The sequence below is a fragment of the Hylaeus anthracinus genome, unplaced genomic scaffold (genome assembly GCF_026225885.1).
Source record: "Hylaeus anthracinus isolate JK02 unplaced genomic scaffold, UHH_iyHylAnth1.0_haploid 12002, whole genome shotgun sequence".
NCBI classification, from domain to species: Eukaryota; Metazoa; Arthropoda; class Insecta; order Hymenoptera; family Colletidae; genus Hylaeus; species Hylaeus anthracinus.
In genome coordinates, this window is record NW_026534349.1 from 2,497,187 (window position 1) to 2,515,584 (window position 18,398).

The window sequence follows — 18,398 nt, forward strand, 5'->3', positions numbered from 1 at the left end:
ATAACGTAATATTTGTAAACTGAACCGCTCACAGAGCGATTTAGTGAGCGATGGCCTTTTTGGATGCACCCAATGCTTCGAGGAAGCGCGTCAAGACGACCAATCGCAAACGCGACGAATGTGTAATGAGAAAAAGAAGTCACCGATTGGTTGAAATTCCTTTGATGTCGAAAGGAGTGGGGATGGTGGAAGGGCGAGTGAATGTATGCTGGTCTGGCCCGAACGCGGCTGCATCCCCGTGCCAGACCAGCGAGCAAGTAGTAACGCTAACGTTAGAATTTTGTCTTTTGTTTATTCTTTATGTTTATTTCGCCGGGGAAGAAGGGAAGCCCGAGAAACGTGGTATCGTTGGAACGGGTTGCTGGTGGTCGGGGATCGGTCAGAAAATACACATCAGCGTCAGTTGCACGCAAGGATTCGCAACGGTGGATCAAGTAGTCGAAAGCGTATTCAGGCAGCCTTCAACGTAAACAAAAATGGAGCTAGGGGCGGGAGAGCCGCAGATTTGTCGACTCTGCGGCCAGTGCGAGAGTATATACATTGACGTGTTCGGCGAAGAGGGTACCAAGAGATTCCTAGGCCTTAAGATTTATTCGAAAATCAACATTCTGGTGAGTAGAATGCAAGAGGTGTGCCATGGGGTCTGGGGGCCCCAGTTGCATCGTCGAGGAGGGGGTTAAAAAAATGGCCGGGGCAGGGGAGAGAAGAGCATGGGAAGAAAAGATATTTTCCGTTTTCATTTTCGATATTTCCTCGATGACCGCATACCGTTTCCCGTTGTTTCATTCATAGTAGTATACATGCTTCTCTGTCGTACTTTTATTTCAAATAAAAACTACTTACCTGCATCTCAAAAGTAATTTATAGTGTGCCCAAATTTTTGGAAATTAACTCTCTAAGTATCAATGAAAAATATAATATCAGTTAAATGATTTAAGTTTGTCCCTGTGATATAAATATAAGTTTTCATTACAAGTTTCTATAAGTTTGTCATAAAATACAGTTTTATTTAACAACAAATTTTTCTTTGATGACTTATGAATGAACAGTTGAAAATCCTTTATTCATTACCAGAAGTTTTTATATACAGATTTCTTACACTAATAAATTCATTTGTTGTTGCATGAAAAATTGTAAAATATTAAATGGCATGTGTAATTAGAAATGATGAATCCTATACAGAACCAATATATTGTATTAGAATAATAATTCATTTAATACAGATAAGACATTCAGTTTATATTTTAAGGTCTTACATTTTTTTATTGTATAATTATGTGCTATTTTAAATTTGTTTAATTTATCATAATATTTTGTAATCATTCTTTATAAGCAACTTAAGTTACTTAATGTATTTTTTTGTTAATATTTTATTAAGCATAACACCATTTTTTTCACACTGCAATTTTTTAAGAATTTTTATATAATCTCAAGTAACAATATCACATATAAGACAATATTAAATTAATTGTGAAATTTACGTATTTCATATATATCGTAACTATATGAGAATTATCTCACATTTGTTTTTATTCAGTACATCTGTAGTTAATTAATAAACGTTGTCGTAGTTACTCAATTATAGAAAGAAATATCGAGGTTTATACCGTGTAATATTAGAGTGGGTACCAGATCGGAATCATAATAAATTTTATCAAAGGTGTATCTATAGAGCGGTAGGGTTTAACTAGATTGCACATCCCTTGTTATATTTGATTTTTAACGAGAAACTAGACATTTTTCTCTAATCAGTTAAGAGTTGTACAAAATCAGATTTTCAATTAAGAATTTAAAATCGCATACATTTAGTCTTTAGGTATTTTGTTTGAATCGCAGATAGATGAGAGGGATCCTCTGCCCAAGGCGATCTGTGTTCAGTGTCTGGGCAAGCTCGAATTCGTTTGCGACTTCCAAGAGGAGTGTCTTCGCACCCAACAAGTGTTACGCGATCGATACAATCTGCCAACCTTAACAGAGACTGTAAGTCTACGTTGAATTTAATGTATAGCTCTACCGCTCGTTTATGGTGTCACCGGAGCATGCAGCTCATTTTTTTAACTTTACTATCTTTGAAATACAAATTAAATTAAGAATGTATCATCTGGTATTATAGTGGATAGAAATTTAATCTATCAACTATGGACAATTCGTGCGCGAGTAGTTTAAACGCTACATTTGTAGAAGGTCCTCAGTGACTGGTCTTAGCAATGATACAACAAACAATATCCTTCTTTTTATCGATTTGAAATAGTATTCTTTGTAGTATGCATTCATAGTATAAAATATACATCACAAATACCAGATCGAATTCATTCTTTTAGTATTTCAAACAAAATTAGTAAATTTCTGGTACCCGCTTCTATTTTTATTTCAATTTATTCCTAGGCTGATGTAAAGATTGAAGAAACAACGCCGAGCACGTCGACGAACAATAACAACAATGACATAGACAAAAATCTTAATTCTCCAAGCGAAGAGAACACGAAAGAAGTAGAACCACGCGTTTCGAAAACATCCACGAAGAGTCAGAGAAGCTTACGAAGTCAACAACAAGTAAAGATTAACGAAGAACCCGCAAAAGATCCAACAAACGCGCAAAGTACGAACGAAGATAATATAGAAAACGTTCAGAGTGCCGAAACAACACCCACGCGGTGGCTTAGAAGTAGACAAAATACGGAAACAACTTCTACGAATGAAACAGCATCATCCGATACGCCGATTGCGAATAGGCTTAGAAGTCACAATAGTTCTACTACGGAGTTATCTGTTAGTCCACGTAGCAATTCTAGCGAGAACGTTGAAAAATCGACTGGGAAACAAGATCCGCATACCATTCAAATTCCAACATCGGCGTTAAATAATCTTTTGACTATCGTATCGAAATCACCAAACATCGAAGTATGCGTTAAGGAATCCAGAAATCAAAACAGCGATGTCGAAGACATTAGTTTCACCGTCGAATTATGTAAAAAGGAAACCGACGACATCGCCACTATTCGAGCGCGTGTATTTCCAGATCAAGGCTCGTGCTTGGTAGACAAAGCTATCGTTGGATTTTTACAAAATCAGAGTTGCGTAGAAGCGAACAGTATAATAAATACTATTATAAATAGCAGCCTTAAGAACGGTAATTCGACCAAGTCGAGAGATTCCGCGGAATTCGAGGAGAAATGGCAGGCTTCTCAAAATCCGGGAGAGCTGTTCAGGATCGACGGAGAAGAGATTCGCGTAGATGACAACGTGGAGCACGTTGTAGCGGATAATAAGAACGGTTACTCTTGCAAATTGTGCCGGAAATGGTACGAGCGCAAGGACAAATGTATAGTTCACGTAAAAACGCATCTCGGTATCAAGCAGTACACTTGTAACTTGTGTAACGCAAAATTCGTCTGTAAATCCGACGTGATAAAACATATTCGATGTTCGCATACTAATCCCAAACCGGTACAGTGTCCAAAATGTCCGAAGAGGTTCAAATCGAAATTCTATTTGATGGAACACGACAACGTGCACAAAGGTGTAAGGCCTTACTGTTGCACCGACTGTGGCCAGAGTTACCATCACAAAGTGTCGTTACAGATTCACATGAAGTCACATTTGCCACCGCAGAATTTAGCTTGCGAGTACTGCGGCAAGATCTATCCACACCGCACGAGACTGCTGTGTCACATTTCGAGTGTACACTTGAAGAATCGTCGGAATTTCAGGTGTCGGTTTTGTTACAATCTTTATTCGAGTCTCGCGGTCCTGAACGAGCACATCAAGACACGTCACGCGATCACGTACACCTGCGAGATGTGCACCAAGACATTCAAAGTTGAGTCCAAGTACAAGGCTCACGTGTTGCAACACTCCAATCCCAAGCCCTTCGTATGCAACATTTGTAACAATAGATACGCGTCGAAAACATTCCTGAACGAGCATCTACTGAAACACGAGGGATTGAGGAAACACATCTGCCAGAAGTGTGGTGCAAGATTCGCCCAAGCTAGTCATCTAGCTGCGCACCGGCACGTGCACGGCGAAAAGAAACACGCGTGTCCCGAGTGCGGACGAAAATTCAATAGGCGCGATAACATGAAAGTACATAGAAAAAGACATTTCAAGGAAAAAAAGACTGGTATCAATAAACAGAAGAATGTTTCTGTCACCGAAGTGACCTCCGCTACGTCTAACGAAAAGTAACGTCGCTGACTGATAAGACCAAGATCTTTCCGAAACAGACGTATCTTTAAGCACCAGAACACCGTTTCTCAAACTTTGATTTACGGACTCCTGGGGATCCACGAATATATGCGCTCATAAGAAAATAGGGAACATTATTTAGCGGAACAAAAGAGATACTTTCCGTAGTATTTTATTCTTATGAAAAGTACCATTGGAAAGCTTTATTTTTCAAGAATAAAGTTTGAGAAACGCGGTGTTAAAATATGTAAATGAACAACATCTGATACGATGTATGTGTAAATCGATGCGTCTATAAAGGGAACTGATTGCAAGGTATTGTTGCGACGATTAAAAGTAAAAATTTTCTTCAATCGTGAGAAACAAAGTGATATTAATTGTGAACTCTTGTCAGGCCTAAAATACGTGAGAGTTCATTGTAGAAATTCACTTTTAATGAGAATTTTACTTTTAACATCGAGGATAATACATATTATCAGATCGATTGTGACAATAGAAATCGGTCGATTCACTTTCACTTTTGTCATTCGTATTACTCTTTTCGGTGCATCAGTCTTTTGTTGTACATAATCTAGTAGGTGTGCATTTAAGAAATTACCGAGATCTTTTAAGTATTCTTTCCATTTATATATACTACGCCATAAGACTTTTGCATGTGAAATACTTTCGATTAGATTTTACCAAAGCTGTAATAAGTGTAGACTGTGGAATATGGTTTGGTAATCCGTTGGAAGCATATTTTGTATCGAATTTTTTGAAAACAGATGTTATAAAAATACCGATAAAAATCTTGAATCATAAGGAAGCCAAAGGAATATCGAGTGCATTATTACAGTTGGAAATTTGTATATGTTTATCGCACAGTTAGCTTCCTAAGATAATCTGGTTCATCGAAAACTGTAAATACAACATGGAAAGGGCTTCCAAAGTCACGCGAACCCAGACTCCAAGGGGTATAAAAATATTTTCTACATATTTTTACATGACTGTTTTTAAATGAACAGCAAAACTTTTAAACGATACACGTGCGAGGTATATTTTACTCTATTTTCGATTATATTTTACATATAAGATTATATGTATATATGTAAGGATCTAGCGGAAGCAATTCGAAAATTTCAGATACTTTAAAGTCAATTTTATACGTCGTTGTATTTCATCGACAATGAGTTAGCTTTACGATACAAATGAACAATCGATTGCTCTCGTTAGATCTTGTAATAAAAGTAACAAAGATGAACATTGATTATGTGATCTACAAAGAAAAACATAAAAACTGTGTCTAAGTGCCTTGATCAACTCGATATATTTTGTTCACGTGTTGCGCAATTGTTGATCTACGAAAAAATCATTGGTAATTGTTGGAGTACTTGCATTACTAGCGTACGGTATGGGTCTTCCTTAAAAAGGAAGTCGATTTTAATTCTTTATGCTCGAAAGGTGACTTTACCCAAAATTTGATGAACTGTACTGGATATTTCAAGATAAGTTTTCATCAACGTGTACACTGTTTTGACGAATGTCGATATTTTACCTGATCCGAGCGTAAAGAATTTTATATATAATCGTGATTATTACTTCCCTTGAAACAAAAGGAGCGATTACTGATAACATTGTTCACGCTAATGAACTCGCGCGAAAGATATTATATCGAATATTTACACTTTCATCAGATAGTTAAGTTGTATAAGCAATAACTCCTATTTTCTACGAGGCGTTTGTTAATCTAAACTATTTTTCCATTTAGGAGATAATATACTTGTCAGTAGAGTTACTTTTTTTTTTTTTCATAAGTATAGGTGTTAATATGTCATTGAAATAATGCCCGATAAATGAGTAGCATATAACGATTTCTTGACAATAAAAAGAATTTGTTTAACGATTTCATAACTTTTCTCAATAAAGAATGATATTTTTGGGATTGCTCGATCAGTTCATTCTTACTTTTAATTTCTCTAATTTTTTTTTTCTATGTTCCTGGTCGCATATGACGTTCACTTCTATCTTGCATGTCCATGAAATCTTCAAAATCAATCCTACTTTAAAAAGTTTTGAACACGTAGACAAATTGTAGATATAGACCTAGTTTGCTCTGTACAATATAGACTATTCGTGAATAGAAGGAGTACCAAATTACTTTATAAATCGAATGAAATTTGGCACATTACAATTTCTCGTCAGCTACAAAAAGAAGAGACTTTATTCTCTTGGCAACGAATTTTCTCTTTATTGTTTCAGATGAAAGAGAACGATGGATTGCCGCGAAATGTTTGTATACGATGTGTCGGTACATTGGAATTTTTCTGCGACTTTTATGACTGCTGCCACACCACTCAAAAGCAGTTCTTGGAGGTTGTAAGCAACTCAATTTGTTGTCTGACTAAACCTTTCCCGCGTTAAACGCTCACGCTGATCCCCTATGGCCCAAGCTCATAGCATTTTCTTATTTCAAATTTTGTATATATATTATTTAAACATCGATGTCTTTTATTCCTCATCGTACAGAGATCAATTACCAGTACTTAGAACTTTGTTTTGTATTTCATAGACCAAGAATGAGTCGCAAGGAACGTGTCAACGAGAAAGCGATGCCGAATCCGACAAAGAGAATGCTTTTCCACCATCAAACGACGGGAAACGTAAAGTAAAAGCTTCATCAGTCAGAAAACAATCAGAAACACAGTCAGAAAACAGTTCAGTTTCGAAGAAAAAATCTGTGATAGATGCAACAGTTGAAAAAGATGAAAGAACAATAGTCCTCGGTAAAAGATCAGAATTTATGCATAGTGCAATAAAGATCATTTCACCTCTGAAAGATGATGCCTACAAGAGTATACATTCGCAACAACCCTTACGTCGTAAAAGAGGCAGAAAAAGTCAAGCAAAGAAGATGGAAGAAAGCAGTTTATTTTCGAGTCTTAAGAGGAAACTGCAAAACAATGTAAACAACGAAAATGTAACTGATAATCAGTATAAGAGGCATTGCCTGCGCGCAATCTCGATGAATAGTAAATCTAATAAGATTCATAATTCTGTGATACCATCCAAGTCTAAAATCGAAGAAGCTGCGAAGGGACAAATAGTAGTAGACGCGTTATCAAATGAATTTCTTGACAAAAATAACGAAAACGATCCTCTATCCAATAATAGCACGCTCGAAACTAATAACAAAGACTTGGTTGCAGTTAAAGATTCCGTGAAGAAGCAAAGCAAAGCGATATCGGTTATCGTGAAGCAAGAAAAAGGGGAGACTACGGGTACATTTTCTCAACAAAGTAGAAAAACAAATGAGCTCGTCTGGATTCCTAGTGATATGTTGATGCAAGGAGAAGAAAATTTCGTAACTGTTAAAACTCCAAAGGTTCAACAGGACATGGAATCGTTGCACCTATTAGAGGAGGAAACAAAAGAAATTAGTAATAGTACAAGTGATTGTACAGTACAAGCTGATGATACAAAGCATTTCGATGGTACAACCACCGCTGCTCCCGAGGATCTGAAATCCAAAATATTCACAGAACAAAATCGTGAGACCGTTATACGTTCCTTTCAGACTAACGAGAACATCATTCCAAAAGAGATACAGGTAAATAAAACGGAACTAGATGTTAAAGTGGATACGACGAATGAGAATATACAAGATGATTTGGAATCTGATGAAGGCGATATGTCGTTGTCGCAACGACTCATTCGAAATAGAAAGAAAAGAGATAAATCGTTCGGGAAAATCTCCCAGTTGATAAGCAACGAACAGAAAGAAGCTATCGAAACTTATTACGTGGTCGACATGTCGGTCGTTAACTCGGCTGAAGTGCAGCAGAATTTAACTATAATCGATACAAAGAATATACGCTGCAACATCTGTGGTACTTTTTATCTTAGAATGGACAAGTGTCAGGCAAGTTTTAGTAATATCGATTACGAACGATTTAATTCGGTTGATTTTCACGATCGATTCAAGTAATTTTTATTATTTATTATCGTCACAGGTGCATATTTGGGGGCATTTACAGATGAAACCTTACAAGTGCACGGAGTGTGACTTTGCGACGGTAACTGTTACCAATGTTCGTTGTCACATTAGAAAAAGTCATCTAAAAATTAAACCGTTCGCGTGTAATCTTTGCGAACGTAAATTCGCAACTGCCGTTTTATTGGGAGAACATATTAATTCTCATACAGGTGACCGTCCGTATAAATGTAAACTTTGTAACTTTGCAAGCTCGAGTCGACAAATGCTGAATTATCACAACAGTAGTCACAAACCATTAAAGGTAAATTAAATAAGACTTTGACGCGTATTAACGACGGTATACACTTTCATTTTGCGTTGTTTAAAGGTACTAAAAATTTTCCAGGATATTACATGCAAAGTTTGTAACAAGGAGTTTTATTCGAGGGGCAGATTACGCGCGCACATGATCATACACAATAAAGACAAAGTTGTAATGTGTCAATTATGCTCTGCGTATTTATCCAGTCAGGAATCTCTAAACACGCATCACAAGAACGTTCACATGCAAGATTACGTATGTAACGTATGTGGCAAATGCACCAAATCGAGGAAAGCTTTGCACAATCATCAAAATGTAAATTATATTTGATTATATTGTTAACTATCGAAAGAGAAATATTTATTATTATATTTGGTAATATTACTTAGCAATAAAATAACGAATTTCTTTATAGGTTCATTCCGCTGCGAAGTATAAGTGTTCTCTGTGTCCAAATGTATACAAGAGTAGTCAAATCTTGAAAGAACACCTTCTAAAACACGAAGGTATTAGAAAATACAAGTGTAACGTCTGCGGAAAATCGTTTGCTCAACAATCTCATTTAGCAGCTCACATGGCTGTTCATAGTAAAATTAGGTACGTTTTAAAATATCTTTTGGATAATACATTATAATATTTTTAATTACATATTTCATTTGTTATAGATTTCATTGTCCTGGGTGCAACAAAGCTTTTAACCGGCACGATAACATGAAAATCCACACTAAACGGTGTAAACTATTTCTCCAAAATCCAGATCTAAAAAATGTTATAACCAAGAGAAAAAGGACTACTTCGTTTAGGAAAACGACAGAATTAAACGAAGATTCAACGAGTGGGGGTACATCGTATTCCGACACTAACGTTGAAAATGAAACTGTAGATTCATTAGGGCAGAGCGAAGTCAAGAACGAAAAATGTAAGATGAATCTCTGTAAATTAGGACTGAATATTTCTTACATCAACCCCGTGGATAAAACATGGAATCACGATAGTATGTATAACGAAGCAGGAGGAAGTACGGGATCTGTCAACATTAATTTAATTCAAATCGCAAATATCAACGAGACCATAATTCCAGATAGCGAAAATCTAATTCGCGAGAACATATTAGGGCCAGAAAGTTTTTAACAGTGTTTTTGTAGACGCGTAGATGAAGTGAACTCGAATGTGTTTCAAACGAATGCTGTGAATCGTCCACCTTGTAATTATGGTGCACAAAAGTACAAACGCACAGTATAACAAACGTTATTTGTAAGTACTTGAACCTCAAGTCCAAAATACTGGAATAATCCAATTGATCGTACAGTGTTTTGGATTACTTATACTCGATATATTGAAACAATCATTCCTGTGCTTTAATAGATTAGAATTTCAATCAGAACTTTAGATCTGAGGTTACATTAATATTTTTCTAACGATATTGTACCATATTTTTTCATATTCGATTAGACTTAGATAGACTATTACAAGAAAACCGGTCTGCACGAACGATAATTTGATTAGTGATATTTTTGTATACTCGAACGATATTTAATTTTGTATCGTTCGCGCGTTTCGGTTTTCGGTTTACGAGTTAGCGAGCTCATCCTTGATGGAAACTTCAATTCCACGACCAAAGAAAGCGCCATTTTATTCTTTAACTAGCAAAGGAAGTTACGTCAAGGTAAAACGAGGTACCTTTACGCTTATTTCAGTGATAAGGAAGGAAATAAGACTGATAATCGCTATTAAAATTCGTAACGAGAAGTTCCTATCTAAAACAATTAGGCCTAAAAAATTTGATGTTCTGCATTTTCATCGTGATCATGATTGTACCGATGTATTAATCATTTTGTTTACTATTAACTTAAGAAAACTAAGCGGAATACTTGCCATTGAAACCAAACGTAATGTTGATAATGCGAAATAAAGAAATTTTCTTTTTGAAGATCTAATTTTATTACTTAATTTTAAATATTTATATTTAGATATTAGTAAATTAGATATCTATGTTTATGGTTTGATTCGAAAGTCAAGCTGAGTTTCGATGAATGAATTAATAAATAGAAAAGAAAGGTGACACGTGGGTCGAGAGAAAGTCAACGTTGACCTAAATTTGTACGTTTATCTTCGGAGTTTGTACAAAAGTAGTACGTCCAAGTACATCTTTCGACAGTCGTGCGTTCTATTTCAGCGCGTAAACACGCTTCTTCTTCATTTATAAGTCGGTCTCGTCGACACTTTTTACCAAAGATCTCTCGTCTATAAATCTGTACAAATCGATTTCATTACGGGGCATATTAGAAATGTTTTACTTTAATTAGGAAAATAGCTTGCGAACCAAAAAAACGATTTGTTACTTGCATCGCAATTGAAAAAAAGCCATAATAATCTTAAATAAGTTACAAAATCGCTGGTGACCAAGTGAATTAGAACTTGACTGTCGTTCAAGCGACTATAACATTCTTTAATAATTTATGATTCGATAACATGATTTATCGATTAATCACAGCAAGAACGCGAATTGACGTTTGAAAACTAAACGCTAGTGACAGTATTTTTCCACTCTTTAATCAACGGAATTTCAATCTTGATAATACCAAATAATGAGACTCGTGTACACAAAGTACTTATTACAAAAATTTCCAATTGAATCATACTTGAGTGTGTGTCAGTGATGTTAGAAATGTGGTAGTGATAAGCTACCAATTATATTGACTGAATAAACGTTACGCTGCTACCAGTGAGTTTTTACTTTTCAATAAGTTAACAGCGCCTACAATAATGTCTCTCGAACCACCGAAATACGAACTTTTGAACAAGGAAGACACCGCCAAACTATTATCAGTATTCAAAGGAGAAAGAACCGGATATGTACTCGTAGGCCCGAAGAAGTGGTTCTTTCCTTTTAAATACACGGAGCAGGCTAAAGGATTTTACAATTTTAAAGCAAGACCCGATGACACATGGGTCGTATCCTATCCCAGATCCGGTAAGTTTGATATGCCTTTTTTAACAAAATATTCCTTATTGAAAATGTAATCGTTAGATTCGATTTTATTTTTTAAAATATTCAATAATATTTGAATTTTGTTTATCAGGGACAACCTGGACCCAGGAATTGGTGTGGCTGCTGTCGAATAATTTAGATTTCGAGAGGGCGAAGAAAGAATTGCTTACGGACCGATTTCCGTTTCTTGAGTTAGTATGATTTAAATCTACCTTTCACGAGATACTGAAAATTTATCCGTGTCGAAATTGTTGATACAGGATGATACGAAAATACAATTGATACGATGATCTTCGGATCGCTGTTATTGAGAAGATTATTTGAGACAGATAAACGCATATGTATATACGTATACGTTTATCGTAGAATTTTCGTCACAGCTATAAAAATCATTCGACAGTTTTCTTTATCGAGTAACGGGGCTAACGCTAGCGTAATGTCTCGAAGAACTATGTCAACCATGACAAATTACATGGTTTCTTCGCTGTCTGTGTATAACATCTCGTGACCCACATCGCGTGCAAGTGAAAACGGGAAATTATACACTCGAGAGAAAAAAATGAGAACATAAACAAATCGTAAATAAAACATTACATCGGCACGCGAATCATTTTCTCCGGATTTCTATCGACAATATCGCACGAGAAAAACATATCGCTTTTTAACAAATTTAAAAAAAATAAACGTACTTTTATCTAGATTCAGTATATTTCATCATCCAGAAGTGACGCGTGAATTTGTGGAAATGAACGAGGGCGATAAATGCAAACAAGAATTGTGCAAATGCCTAAGTTTACCAGGATACGAGATGTTAGAGAAACTTCCGTCTCCCAGATTCGTCAAGACACACTTTCCGTTCAGTTTACTACCCGGAATTCTAGATACCGGTTGCAAGGTAAAAAATCAGGCGCCTGTACAAGAATAGTTATCACAGGAAAAAAGTTGAAATAACGAAATACGTTTGTTCCATGAAAGATAGTGTACGTCGCGCGAAACCCGAAAGATGTTAGCATTTCTTGGTATCATTTAAATAGAGGGATCAAGACTCAAGCATATGAGGGTGACTTCGCGCAGTTTTGGGACTTCTTCCAAAATAATCTCAGTAAGTATCGTTTTAGTTAAAAATGAAACAACAAAATATAACTTAATCGTCTTCACTTTTAGCATCATGGAGTCCTTACTGGGAACATTTGAAAGAAGCATGGGCAGTGAGAGATCACCCGAATCTTTTGTTTATGTTCTACGAAGAAATGCAACACGTGAGTCGAAGAAAAATTCGATCGAAACCCGTGTAAATAACTTTCGTGATATCTTTGTTTGCACATTTTGATTTTAGGATTTTACGAAAGCTGCGAAAAAGGTGGCGAAATTTCTTGGGAAAACGTACACCGATAAACAAATAGAAGAATTAACGGAATACTTGAATTTCAAAAACTTTAAAAATAACCCAATGGTAAATTCGATCGTATTGAAGGACTGCGGTATTATTACAGAAGACGGAATATTTATTAGAAAGGGACAAAGCGGCGGTTGGAAAGACGTGTTCACACCGGAACTTAACGAAAAAGCTGACAAATGGATAGAGGAGAATCTTAAAGGAACTGATCTCACTTTCCCATTTTTCGACAATAATATTTGTAATAAATGTAATTAATATTTCATGTAATCATGATTATCAATGTACATAAATTGCTCTGCGAAAAATATGATACAGTATTGCTTAAAACAAGATGGTATTAGACAACAAATAAAAAGATTAACCACTTAAACGTAAGAAGGATGCTATTTATTCTATAGAAAAGTGCGCAAATATTATTTACAAAATAATAATAACAACGTCGTTTACCTGTGTTCTTGTTTTTTCATATTTTCGCATTTCACGACTAAACGTACCACTACATTAGTTCTAAAAGCATTCCTTAGTTCATTTTCTGCCATTTGTGCTGCCGTGCGCAAACTTCGTCCACGCTTGCTGAATAAAATACTATGGTAACGCTCTTTGGCACATTCTAACAATACAGTAACGCTGATAGTTCCTTCTTTGCCAACATCCAAATGCTCTATTGTTAGTTTTATATTGTACGGAATTTCCTGCTGCAAGTTATCCATCAATTTAGCTCTAACCGTTTCTGCTACTACAGTTTGAGGCGGTTGGTCAGTGTACACATCATTTCTGTATTGCCAATCTTTTAGCTTGGCTGAATCGAGCAAATAATTCTGAAACATATTTTCGAACATGTAGGACGTTAGTAACGATTTACGATTATTTTTATTTTAAACATTTGAGTCTTTAAACACTTATGTCTTACCCTTAAATCATCTATACCATCTCCGGTAAGCGCAGATATCATGAAAATATCGTCAAATTTTAGAGACTCTGATTTTTGTATAAATTGTCGTGTCATCTCTAGCAACACAAATTTATTCTTTAGCCTATCAACTTTATTAAAAATCAATAATAGCGACGAATCATTCCTCCTATTCTTTAGATAGTCAAGAACATATTGATTGATTTTATGTCTGGTATAGATATTAGTTGCATCTTGTAATAATCCGATAACATCTGCTTCGACTATGGATGACAGCGGATCTTTAGTAAATGTTTCTTTTAACTCGTACTTCTTTCTTTCGTATTGTGACGTAAATCCAGGTGTGTCCATGAATACAATTTGCGTATCGCCTTCCGAATATACCGCCTCGCATTTGTGCATCGTGGTATGGACTTTTGACGAAGTAGGACATAACTATTTATCGAACAGACATTCGTTTTAAATAAAATACTTCGGTTACAGCGACGAATTAAGAACGTAAACAGAAATACATACCGATCGTTTTGCAAGGTTATTTATCAGCGTACTCTTTCCAGAATTTGGCAATCCTACAATAGCAACTTTTAAAAACTTTGAATGTTCTCGTCGTAATATCACGTCCTCGTCGGGTTTTAATGTATATTCCTCTTGGTTAACCTCATTGTGCGGTACAGTAGAGAATGTAATTAATCGTTTTAAAAAATGCAATTCAATTTGACGTGTACACTTGCGAATTGCAAATAACATTATTTGGAATATTTTTGTCTTTTAGTATAATTCTTGAAACATTGTTTATTCGTCTAAATATTCCTTATTGTAATTAGATTAATAGGTTATATTAGACAGGTATCGGTGCTTTTTAAGCTCTATGCTGCTCTACTTATTAACTATACGTTAAAACACAACAACGGGTATCAGTTTTCTTCTGCTGTCTTATATCTCAGTGATAAAGTAGTTTTAAATGCGAACTTTGCCGGACTTTATTCAACTTTATTGAATACGGGAACACGCGAAATTTTCATTTGCTTGTGTTAGTGATTTAGTGCCAGTGGCACCATCGGTGGGAAAACGCCCAAGTTTGTAGTGAAACTAGTTCCCATCGTTGCTCCTAGATGGCGCCACTGATTCTTTTAATCAATTAATATTTATTTTTCATAAATAGATCATTAATACGATTCTTTTGCTTTATAGTATAGCAGTATATTAGCTAATACGTTAAATTTATCATTTTTATGAATAGATATTTAATGGAGCATTGATTATCGACCCTTTCGTTAATCGCGTCATCTAGGAGCAACAGTGGGAACTATTTTGACTAAAAACTTGGGCGTTTTTTAACGAGATGGCGCCACTAATTAAAACGTCGATAATTATTAATAATTATTTATTAAAATAATAAATTTGATATATTAACTAATATATTGCAATATTATAAAGTATAGAATAGTATTCATTAAGCGTTTATTGACCGCGAGATGTCGATACTGGTCGATACCATTTGTTGGTCCATGAAACGCACCTTGTCTGCATTGGCCTACATCTGTGATCACATCTGTGATGCTAAACGCCAGGAATTCAAGCATAATTCAAGCGGCAGCTCGTTTCCTCGTATTGACGTGTGTTATTTGAATTCAGATTATCGCATATGTGTATATAGAATTTAGCTGCAAAGTCTATCGCATAATCGAACTTCTGGGATAGGGAAGTCAAGGTGTGTTACAAATTATTTCAAGTATATCCTGCTGGCAACGATGAATACAAGAAATGCGCCGATGCAATGCATCGATTTAAAATGCACTGGCAATGGAACTTAAGCTAGGACCTTCCGCGAGCTACCTGCGAAAGTACTTATGAAAGTGATAAGAGAAATGTCGGATCGCTTATTGTATTAATATCGAGGATACGGCGAATAAAGATGCATCTCTGAGAAAGATCAAACGGAGCATGCATTTCTGGATTAATAAACCGGCGGGCAGGTACTACGGTTTCACTGGCCGCCGATACCCCGCCACACCTCTGCCAAAAACGCGCTTCAGTAAGATTATTTGAAATCATTTTCTGTTTTTATCTCCTTTTTCTACACCTAAATTTCGGTAACCCTTAGACTGCCAACTTGTCCTATATAAGATAAATAATGTACCTGTAACAAATCTTGATAAAAAGATGTTCATGGGTTTTGCAGATCGTTGTCGATACAATGCAGATTTAAGACAAATGGTTACTCCGCTTCACCGCTTCCAAAACCTGAATGCCACAGGAAACATGGCCGGTCCTAGTAATCTGAATAATTGCAGGATGATACAAACATCTATAACAGCTAATAATAACGAAACTCAAAACAGGTTTCCAGTTGGCTCTAGTCAACGCATCCAGCTGAACAACATCTCCAAGTAATTAAAGAAAAAGGTCTACTAAGAGGATTCTGAGGAACATGTTCTTCCTATATACAGGGTGACTCACTTATACATGTCTATCAACAGAAAGTACTTATAAATGATTCGCCCTCGATTACAATTTTTATTATTCAGAAATAATTTTAGTTAGTAGAAAAAAAAGCGACAAAAAAAGGCATTTAAATCGTTTTTATTTATAGTAATGTGACAACTGCTGGGAATACTCAGTTGATATTATCGAATACGACTCCGAATGGAACGAACAGAAGTCTTTTGGACTTCTCGGAATTCAATGACGCGGAACTAACGTGTTATAGATTCCGTTGTTGTGTCTGGATATCGTTCGTACTCACGACAGTATTCGGCGGTGCCGCAAAATTTTACTTCGCCGATCAAGTGAGTCAAAATTAATATATTTCAATTAAAAGTAATTTTATTCTATTTGAATAAAATTGATTTAACGTTAAATTACTATATGAACAGGGCCAAGGTATAGAAATATTGGCAATTTGGGGTCTAGCGACGTTATTAGTATTCGTGTGTTTGTACTCTATTCTATGTCGTCGAAGGCAACGCAACAACCATCAAGAGCATCGGATTCAAGAAGAGCATATCGCGTCTGTAACAACTACAAATACAATACCCAATGAGACTATTAGACCCATTTCCGTAGTAAGGCAAAATCCACCACCACCCTATCATATAGCCATTTTAATTCCGCCTAATTCATCGGACGAAGCTCCGCCACCGTCTTACGATAAAGTCATGCGATAAATTAATGTTAATATTAACTCATAATGTATAGAACTCTATCACTATTTTTTCATGTAATACATTTTTTAATGATGAAACATTGATACAATATACCGTCATAGTACACCATTAAACACTAATGAGCTTTCGATTCATGGAAATAAAAAGAAAAAGGAAAAAAAATGCATCAAGAAATGTTCTAGGATAGGCAAACTTTACATCTGTGATATACATAGCGATGCAACATCGACATCATTCTCGATAATATCTATAACTTAAAGGAAGCGTAAGAAAACTATTGCGGGCATTATACAATGTCTAGGCCACGAGACGAATATGCTTGCGATACTTTGCGTTTGGTGATAGAAAATGTGCATTTTAATTTTTATACTTAAATGTACGTTCGTAATTTTAATCGCGAAACATACGAAATAGCGTACAATGGAAAAAGAATTTTTTTGTTCTATTTCCTCGACGAAATATATTTTTGCAAGCTATTTGCATAAAAGAAAGTTAATCATGTAATTGTAATTTATGTTAAGTTAATATATCCGTTTGTTTAGAATAAAAATATAATTTCCGCAACAAAACGAAGCAAGATTTAAATCGGCGCACAAACGCCACTCGTATTCGATGTATAAATTGCTCACTCTTCCCCACAAACCGATAACTCTAAGCATGGATAAAATTACAACTTTTATCGCATAATAATTAATAAAAATATAGATTACGTATTATATGTGTTTTATAATATTTAATTTTGCACATGTACATAATATGGGTAAGTGTATACATACATAACGCACACAGGACAAGCACGCATACATCTTTGTTAGCCTCCAAAAAAGTTTTCAACTATGGACATAAACAGAACTAACATGTACGAATTACAGCTTATACAGTAACTTCGTCTTACGTTTAAAACAAATTTATATAATATATCATCATATAGAATATTTAATTTTACTGACTAACAATAAACTTCAAGCTGTACTTTTATATATCAAAATATAGCTTGAAATAAAGGAGGTGTTGTTACTTCTTCGTTTCAAGTACCAAACTCGATACAAATTTTTATACCGTACTATGTTTGTATAGCTTTATCGTGTAATGATTAACTGTAGGTGCTCATTTTGTATATATAACGTGTTTAAATAATATTTTACTACGAGATTTATGTATTAAAGACACATTCGACTTTCTCCATATACATAAAAAGATCGAGTAAATTGGACCAATACGAAGATCAGATGTGCGGACGAAAACATAAAGAGGTTATAATTTGAATATCTTCCATACTTCATCGATTAATTCCATTATGTTTTACGAAACTAGAAAGTTCAGACAATTTAAAGCTACGCATAAACAATATGTAACAAGACGGTAATAAAATAGAATAAAGTTACCAACATAAAAAAATATGTTGCATAGAAAGACAATATAAATAAAAAAAAATTCAAATTTCTAAAGTTTTTATTTTTAATTTTTA

General features: G+C 35.2%; 4 protein-coding genes across 5 annotated transcripts; 3 read left to right on the top strand and 1 right to left on the bottom strand.

The window, feature by feature from the left end:
- The first annotated feature begins 203 nt into the window (after positions 1–203).
- On the top strand, positions 204–10,392 carry LOC128892489 (zinc finger protein 286A-like). Of its 2 annotated transcripts, none has more exons than XM_054152931.1 (7): positions 204–611; positions 6,427–6,543; positions 6,737–8,086; positions 8,178–8,462; positions 8,547–8,777; positions 8,878–9,059; positions 9,128–10,392. In XM_054152931.1, exons 1-7 carry the CDS (start codon positions 477–479, stop codon positions 9,591–9,593), a joined length of 2,766 nt encoding a protein of 921 aa, XP_054008906.1. In that variant the 5' UTR covers positions 204–476; the 3' UTR covers positions 9,594–10,392. The 2 variants fall into 2 exon arrangements, with proteins under 2 accessions (XP_054008906.1, XP_054008907.1); XM_054152932.1 differs by having other exon boundaries at positions 6,427–6,540.
- A 328-nt stretch (positions 10,393–10,720) lies between these two features.
- LOC128892238 (sulfotransferase 1E1-like) lies at positions 10,721–13,108 on the top strand. Its single transcript, XM_054152504.1, has 6 exons — positions 10,721–11,436; positions 11,546–11,645; positions 12,154–12,349; positions 12,430–12,556; positions 12,619–12,713; positions 12,791–13,108. Exons 1-6 carry the CDS (start codon positions 11,229–11,231, stop codon positions 13,106–13,108), a joined length of 1,044 nt encoding a protein of 347 aa, XP_054008479.1. The 5' UTR covers positions 10,721–11,228.
- LOC128892239 (GTPase Era, mitochondrial) lies at positions 13,055–14,806 on the bottom strand. Its single transcript, XM_054152505.1, has 4 exons — positions 14,280–14,806; positions 13,764–14,198; positions 13,233–13,671; positions 13,055–13,183 (listed from the first exon to the last, which is right to left on the bottom strand). The coding sequence occupies exons 1-3, from the start codon at positions 14,508–14,510 to the stop codon at positions 13,297–13,299; spliced, it is 1,041 nt and encodes a 346-aa protein (XP_054008480.1). The 5' UTR covers positions 14,511–14,806; the 3' UTR covers positions 13,055–13,183; positions 13,233–13,296.
- Positions 14,807–15,260: 454 nt separating this feature from the next.
- On the top strand, positions 15,261–16,930 carry LOC128892566 (uncharacterized). Its single transcript, XM_054153104.1, has 4 exons — positions 15,261–15,798; positions 15,946–16,153; positions 16,357–16,552; positions 16,640–16,930. Exons 1-4 carry the CDS (start codon positions 15,708–15,710, stop codon positions 16,928–16,930), a joined length of 786 nt encoding a protein of 261 aa, XP_054009079.1. The 5' UTR covers positions 15,261–15,707.
- Positions 16,931–18,398: the final 1,468 nt, after the last annotated feature.

Excerpts from the sequence above, each read along its gene's own strand:
- LOC128892566 (XM_054153104.1), top strand. The coding sequence starts at position 15,708 with ATGCATTTCTGGATTAATAAACCGGCGGGCAGGTACTACGGTTTCACT. Across the intron at positions 15,799-15,945 it reads TCTGCCAAAAACGCGCTTCA|ATCGTTGTCGATACAATGCA; the intron begins GTAAGATTATTT and ends TGGGTTTTGCAG. Across the intron at positions 16,154-16,356 it reads CAGCTGAACAACATCTCCAA|TAATGTGACAACTGCTGGGA; the intron begins GTAATTAAAGAA and ends TTTTATTTATAG.
- LOC128892238 (XM_054152504.1), top strand. The coding sequence starts at position 11,229 with ATGTCTCTCGAACCACCGAAATACGAACTTTTGAACAAGGAAGACACC. Across the intron at positions 12,350-12,429 it reads TTCTAGATACCGGTTGCAAG|ATAGTGTACGTCGCGCGAAA; the intron begins GTAAAAAATCAG and ends GTTCCATGAAAG. Across the intron at positions 12,714-12,790 it reads TCTACGAAGAAATGCAACAC|GATTTTACGAAAGCTGCGAA; the intron begins GTGAGTCGAAGA and ends TTTTGATTTTAG.
- LOC128892239 (XM_054152505.1), bottom strand. The coding sequence starts at position 14,510 with ATGTTATTTGCAATTCGCAAGTGTACACGTCAAATTGAATTGCATTTT. Across the intron at positions 14,199-14,279 it reads ATAACCTTGCAAAACGATCG|TTATGTCCTACTTCGTCAAA; the intron begins GTATGTATTTCT and ends TTCGATAAATAG. Across the intron at positions 13,672-13,763 it reads ATGGTATAGATGATTTAAGG|AATTATTTGCTCGATTCAGC; the intron begins GTAAGACATAAG and ends AATATGTTTCAG.
- LOC128892489 (XM_054152931.1), top strand. The coding sequence starts at position 477 with ATGGAGCTAGGGGCGGGAGAGCCGCAGATTTGTCGACTCTGCGGCCAG. Across the intron at positions 612-6,426 it reads ATTCGAAAATCAACATTCTG|ATGAAAGAGAACGATGGATT; the intron begins GTGAGTAGAATG and ends TTATTGTTTCAG. Across the intron at positions 8,463-8,546 it reads GTAGTCACAAACCATTAAAG|GATATTACATGCAAAGTTTG; the intron begins GTAAATTAAATA and ends AAAATTTTCCAG.